General features: G+C 43.6%; 1 protein-coding gene across 1 annotated transcript; it reads left to right on the top strand.

Annotated features, from left to right (window-relative positions):
* Positions 1–162: 162 nt before the first annotated feature.
* Positions 163–7202, top strand: IL12A (interleukin 12A). The gene is given in 8 exon segments (XM_008589714.1): positions 163–336; positions 338–420; positions 1161–1306; positions 4115–4228; positions 4570–4611; positions 4687–4728; positions 4820–4963; positions 6514–7202. Coding segments are annotated over 8 exon segments (759 nt in total). The 5' UTR covers positions 163–304; the 3' UTR covers positions 6670–7202.
* Positions 7203–7407: the final 205 nt, after the last annotated feature.

Genomic DNA, 7407 nt, shown 5'->3' with positions numbered 1-7407 from the left:
GGGGGGCTTCCGGCAGAGGCCGGGGGACCGAGGTTGGGGGCGGGGGCTTGGGCCTGCCGGGGGACCCCGCGCTGCAACTCCGCGCGAATTTCGCTTTCGCTTTGGGCCGAGCCGGAGGCGGCGGGGCCGTCCCGAACGACTGCAGCCGGGTCCCCAGGAGTTAATTCGAAAGCGCCGCAAACCCGCGGGCCGGCCTGACTCCCCGTGTCACCGAGAAGCTGATGTAGAGAGAGACAGAGAGAGAGAGAAAGCAAGAGACCAGAGTCCCGGGAAAGTCCTGCCGCGCCGTGGGGCAATTATAAAAATGTGGCCCCCTGGGTCAGCCTCCCAGACACCGTCCCCCTGCTGCACCCACCGGTGCGCGTCCAGCTGCCCGCCCAGTGTCCCCGCGCTGCCGGCCCAGCATGCGTCCTCTGCGCAGTGAGTAACTGGGCGCGGCCTCGGGTGGGGAGGGGTGGCCTCCAGGGAAGAGGGGCAAAACTCGGGACTGGCTAAGGGGAGGCTGGAGGACAATTAGCAGTCTCCAGCAAAAGGGAAAGAAGTGGAGGGAGAGGAGGATTGGGCGCTCACCATGCGCTTAATAGGGCATTGTGCCCACTTCACAGATGAGAAACTGAGGCCCAGCTGGGAAGTTTGTTGCCTAAGGTCCCTCAGCTACAGTTACAAAAGGGTAGATCTCAGCCAGCTCCAAAGGGAGGCTTTGTCACCCCACCGTCTCCAAACCACTGGGTCCTATACTGAGTTAGTCACCTGGCCACTTGGCCTTGCCTTCACTTTTCAAAAAATGGGAGCTGTCCGTACACTCTGAGTCCAACACCATGTCGGAGCTCATCGGGGCCCTCACAGCCAGCTGGCTTCTGGCTCTAGAACAGAGTGCTGCCGTGCAATAGCTTGGGGCTGTCCGTGCACTCTGAGTCCAACACCATGTCGGAGCTCATTGGGGCCCTCACAGCCAGCTGGCTTCTGGCTCTAGAACAGAGTGCTGCCGTGCAATAGCTTGGCTCATCTCTCAGGTGTGGAAGGAAGGTGTTGTTGGAAATGGGGGGAGGGAGGCTGTCACCAAGAAGTGATGGGTGGGCAAGGATGGCCAGAACGGCTGGAAGGAAGAGGCAGGCCAACCCAGGCTGACCGGCTCAGCCCTCCCCTCACCTCCCTCCCAGGCCTCCTCCTTGTGGCCACCCTCGTCCTCCTGGACCACCTCAGCTTGGCCAGAAACCTCCCCAGGGCCACAGCAGGCCCAGGAATGTTCCAGTGCCTTAACCACTCCCAGAACCTGCTGAGGGCCGTCAACAACACGCTTCAGAAGGTGAGCTTTTCAGTGCCCTCTTCTCGCTTGGCAGCCTCTGTGCAGGAGGGGCTTCTCCCAACCCATCCACTGGTACCTAAAGGAACGGTGGGGGAATTGTGGGAGTTCATCAGTAACTGTCAAGGCAGGAACAGGGAACTTTACAAATGGCCCAACTATTAGCTAGAGTCTCAGTGAAATTGCGTCTGCAGAGAAAGCAAGAGTGGTAATAAATTATAATGGTGTTCACTGGGGCTGTGTCTACACAGAGGAAAGTGAATATTTACAGTGCTCCCTGAAGCCTGCCAACAGAGATGGAATTGTGTCAGTTTCTTGGACACCACTTGTCAACCCAGGAAACAGTTATTAGGTGTAGACGGCGCCTCAGAACCTACAAAGATGAATTAGATTTTGCCCTTCCCCCTGCTCGCAGCTTCCAGTCTGTTGACTTAGTCTGTTGTCAAAGCAGCACGTCCCAGGGACGGCTGTGACAGCACTTCGCCCTTCGTTTTCTGCTGCAAGAGTTAGCTACTTTCACTCAGCTTCATTCATTTTTTTAGGTTTCATATTTTAATGCAAACATTTTTTTTCCTTTTTAAAACTATTCCCATAGTTATTGCTTTTGCCACAAAGACTAAAGACCAATATTTTAAAAGATGTCCTTTTGCCTTCCTGCTCTCCAGTAAATCTTATTTTCTAGCTTATTTCCTTACGAATATGTTGAAATAAGCTCAATGCCACTAGGCCTTAAAAAAGTTTTTTTAAGTTTTTTTCCCTTCTAATCTTCCATAATCTACTGCCAATTGCTCCTCACGGTTCAATCAACGTTATTAAAAAGGAGGATCACCAAGGAAAATTGCAGAGATAAGTGCTTTGTTTCCCGAAGAAAGGTATAGCGTGGATAAAATGTAGGAACTCCAATTATGTGGATGCTTTATGGGAAAAAGCTAAGTCTTCTGCTCTCAGTTATAGTACTAAAGGTCAAAACGTTACAGAATTCAATTTGATATTTTTTATATCATTCCTTTGTCAAATTTGCTAGAACAAATCAACAAGCTGCCAGGTTGCTGCAGAAAACAGAGATGGCAAATGTATGTGATTCACAGACCTTGTCCAGCCCACAGATTTGTAGAGTTTCATCCATTTTGTTGTTGTTGTTGTTGTTGTTGTTGTTGTTTGTGGTTTTTTTTACGATTTTGAGTTTTTGGTTTGATGCCATTGAAAAATTGGACATCTCATATAAGATTTCACTTTTCTAGCTTGTTTCGAAAAGATCTGAAAAACTGGAACACTGGGGCCACATCAGCAAATGTAACTCTTTACAACCTGCTGGAATAGTGGTTGTCCAGGTCTGCTTAAACACCTCCAGAATGGTGTATTAATTTCCTATGGCTGCTGTCACAAATTGCCACAAACTTAGAGGCTTTAAACAACACAAATTTATTATCTTACAGCTCTGGAGATCAGAAGTCCAAAATGGGTGTTACTAGGCCAAAATTAATGTGTCAGCCAAGCTTGTATTCCTTTCTGGAGGCTCTAGGGGGGGATCTGTTGCCTTGCCTTTTCCTGCTTCTAGAAGGTGCACACATTCCTTGGCTCGTGGCCCCCTTCCATCTTCAGAGCCAGCAATGACTGGTCAAGTCTTCCTCATGCCGCACCACTCTGAACTGACTCTTCTGCCTCCCTCTTCCACTTAGAAGGACCCCATGATTACAATAGGCCCACCCGCACTGTCCAGGATAATCTCTCTACCTTAAGGTCAACTGATTAGCAACCTGAATATCATCTACACTTTAATTCCCCTTTGCCATGTCACATAACATATTGCCAGGTTCCAGGGGTTTGGGAGTGGCTATCTTGTAGGGCAGGGGCATTATTCTACCTACCACAGACAAAGATTTTACTACCCGTGCCCGAACGTGTTCTGCACTTTGAGGCCTTGACTCATGGCTCCTGCAGTTCCTTCTGCCTGAAATTCCCCTCCTGTATCCTTCAATGTTCTAATCCTCTTAAAGCAGATGTCCCATCTCCAGTGAAGCCCTGGCTGCCCCACATCAGCACCTTTGCACCCTTCTCAGCACGTCTTGCCTGCTGACATGTCTCCTAGTGGCACTTGCCTGTCTCCACAGTACACTTGGAATCTGGAAGGGCATAACACCGTCCTCTTGTTTGTCATGTTCTTAACACCTAGAGTAGTGCCTGGCACACATCAGGCTTGTAGAATGGAAACATGATCTCAATCTTCAATGTTGACTTCCTAAGATACATTTCATAATTCTATTCAACAATGCTTTTCAATATACTTGTAAGATGACATTTCTGTGTGTGTGTGTGTGTGTGTGTGTTTGTGTGTGTGTGTGTGTACTCCTAATTAAATCTCAACTTGTCTTTCTGGTTTGCATGTTTGTTATATCCATCAAGCTGTGACCTTAACAGTTCACCCTTTAGAAGTTATTCTTGAAAAAGATATTCATAAAACACAGGTGCTTTGGCAAAAGAAAAAAACTGCTTTCACCAGAAGCAAGTGTCACAGTGTGGTGTAGAAGCTGATTGGCACAGCCTGTTGAAATGATTTATAGTGTTTACATAATGGAAAAAAATGTCATCCAGAAAAACATGTCCTAAGCAAAGGGAGAGGAGGGAGGGAAAGCGAAGGGAAATGGCCTATTTCCTTTAATCTTATGAAGATACCAGATTTCCTACAGGTCAAAGAGACAGAGATCAAGGGAAGCCAGCTCCAGCTTTGCTGGATCCTGGGGAACCAGCCTCATGGGGAGCTAGGTGCCTTATTTATACTATCAACTGAATTTCTCCTTATGTTTTTTACAGGCCAGACAAACCCTAGAATTTTACTCCTGTACTTCTGAAGAGATTGATCATGAAGATATCACAAAAAATAAAACCAGCACAGTAAAGGCCTGTTTACCACTGGAATTAACCACGGTACAGAGGATTTTTCTCCCAAAGCCTGTAATACAATTAGAACTGTGCATCAAACATCAATGCTTCCAAAAATGTGGATATTTCTGGTGTACATTATTATACAACTTTAACAGGCCTCACTTCAGAAGTTAGATTTGGAAAAAAATTATAAAAACAAATATGTTTTTTCAAACAATGTGAATATACTTAACACTCCTGAACTATACACGTAAAAATGGTTAAGATTGTGACTTTCATGTTGTATGTTTTACCATAATAAAAAAAAAAACTTTGAGATAAAAAGGCAGAAAGATTTATATTAAGAATTAATATCTTCGATATGTGATTATTTTTCCCTCTAGAATGAAAGTTGCCTGGCTTCCAGAGAGATCTCTTTCATAACTGTAAGTCAGAAAACTAAAGGTTTTACTCCATATGACGAAGTCACACTATTGATGTCTGATTATTTTTTCTTCTAGAATGGGAGTTGCCTGGCCTCTGGAAAAACCTCTGTTATGATGGTAAGACGCACAATGCTTTCTTCAAATGCTATGGAGAAAACGTTTTTAGCCCATCTCAATGGTTTCTTCCCCATTTTGTCATGCCTCCCAGACCCTGTGCCTTAGTAGCATCTATGAGGACTTGAAGATGTACCATGAGGAGTTCAAGGCCATGAATGCAAAGCTTTTGATGGATCCTCAGAGGCAGATCCTTCTAGATCAAGACATCCTGGCAGCTATTGATGAGATGATGCAGGTAAGGTATCAGTGAGAGCACCTTCTTCACCCTGAAGAGAGCCAGCCAGGGTCTTTAAGGAAGAGACGTAATATTAGCCCTTCCTGGATTAGGAGAGGCCTGGAATTCCCCATTTTGAAGCCCCTGCAAAACTGCATTTGCAGGGAGACAGGCTTGATGGCGCCCTCTACAGGAAGGGTGAGCATGAGCAGATCATGTGAAGAAAAGCAGCCTCCCATGTGTCAACCACATGGTAGGCACCAGGCTCTCTGCAAATGTTTTCATGCATTTTCTTATGTCATCCCCACAACAACCATATGGAGTCTGTACAAAGGAGGAAAGTGAAGATTGATGGAGTTAAACCACTTGTCCAAGGTCACACAGCTTGTAAGGGGCAGAGAATTGAAATACCTTCTAAAGGATCCCACTACACTTTCTTTCTCACTCACCTCTAAAGGCTCCAGGATATGCCTGCAAGAGGCCAGCATGCATATCTGCAAATATTGCTAGAGAAAACAAGCAGAGCTGGTACCTGGTTATGACCCATTTTGAACCAAATGTGAACAAAATGAAAGATTGACCTATCACCTGGGGACAGCCACAATGCTACTCATAGGCAAGAACTTGCTTTGTAATATTCTGGATCACCATAGCACATGATGCTAATACAAAACGTAGAAATAGTCACATAAGAGTGGGTGAGTGCCTTGGTGACCAGAACGTGGGGTAAAAATATGGCAGCAGAAATCATTATCTGAAAAGTGATTGGTTTACTGTTATTTCATTATTTATTTTATTTTATTTTACGTGTTCGTGTGTGCATGCCAAATTACTTGTTTGAAAGGCAGTGAACTTCATGCAAGTGTCAAAGAATGTTACCATCCAGAGAGTTGTAGTTAATATTTCATTTTTTAAAGACCAAGAGTCAGGCTATGTGGGCAACTGTGCCCAAGCTACTTAACCCTTCTGTGCCTTGGTTTCTTCCTCTGTGAAAAAGGATGACTTTACCTACCCTGCCATTTTTTAGCCTTTTTATGAGGAACACATGAAAGTACTGATCTTTGTGCAAATATAAGGTCTGTAATGTGGAAATGGGAAAAGGTCTGTAATGGGAAATCCATTGCCAAGTTTATTTATTTAATACAAATGTCATGTCTTTAGTAAATAGAACTGTTACTGAGAGAAGGTTATGATCAACAGCAATTTATCACCTCTCTGTTCTGAAAAAGACTGGGATTTTTAATGTAACATATATAAAAATCAATTAGATATTGCTGCAGATATCATCTCAACAGAATTGTTCCTTTCTAAAACGCAGCTCCCACAGATGATTTTCTAAATAGCCTTATGGGTCTTTTCAGAGCTCTCTGAAGATGTGCTTGGATAATGAGTGTGTCTTCCCTCAGGTTCTGCCTGGCTAGCTGGCTGGGGTAGACTTGGGTCGGATTTAGGAACATAGTGAGGAACTGAGTTGCAGGCTCTGAGACATGTATTGGCTTCACCCATATTTACGGCTGAATATTTTAATTTTGGAATATCATATATGTCGTGCTCAATATTCATTTTCTTAGGCCCTGAATTTCAACAGTGAGACTGTGCCGCAAAAACCCTCCCTTGAAGAACCGGATTTTTATAAAACTAAAATCAAGCTCTGCATACTTCTTCATGCTTTCAGAATTCGTGTGGTGACTATCGATAGAGTGATGAGCTATCTGAGTTCCTCCTAAAACGCTGAGATCCCTCCCAACCTTAAAGTCATTTTTATAAAAATTTGAACAGAAGAAATTATAATAGGATGTGGGTTAAGAACTGGGGAGGGGGAGGCTTGACTTGTTCTACTCAAGCTCGTACAGGAATCCTCCTGCTTACGTTTACGTTAACACACCCCTCAAAACTTGAAGGATGGGACTGTGACTTTCACATGAGCCCTCAGATCAAGTGTCTTTCACATTTACTATGGATAAGTTGTTTTTAAGTTTTCATGAGCAAATTGCAAAAAAGGGAATATATCCTCCCTGAATGTGTTTTTTCTTTCCATTTAATAGAAGAGCAAGAATTTATAAGCTATGTACTAAAATGTTGGTAGAAACAAACATTCAAACGTAATTTATTTTTAAATATTTATTTATATAATTATGTATTCATGAAAGCATGTGAACTAACATATTTATTTATGTTATATTTATTTAAATATTTCTTGTCAATGGATTTGTAAGATATCTTTTAAATGTTGTTCTAAAAATAAAATGATTAAATGAAAGTAATTCTCATATTTTTTCTGATGTGACTTGGAATACTTTAAGTTTAAATATGCATTGCAGGAAAACTGAAAACTGATGGAATTTTAACAAAACGACCTTGGAAAGAATGCCACAATATTCTCATTCATTTCCTAGTTCCCTTAATCTCATTTTTAAAGGGAGCCTAGTAGCACTAGATATGCTTTAATACAGGGGCAACTGAGC

Source organism: Galeopterus variegatus, unplaced genomic scaffold (assembly GCF_000696425.1).
Source record: "Galeopterus variegatus unplaced genomic scaffold, G_variegatus-3.0.2 Scaffold5607, whole genome shotgun sequence".
Taxonomy (NCBI): domain Eukaryota; kingdom Metazoa; phylum Chordata; class Mammalia; order Dermoptera; family Cynocephalidae; genus Galeopterus; species Galeopterus variegatus.
The sequence above is the reverse complement of the archived record's forward strand: the minus strand, read 5'-3'. Positions and strand labels throughout refer to the sequence as shown.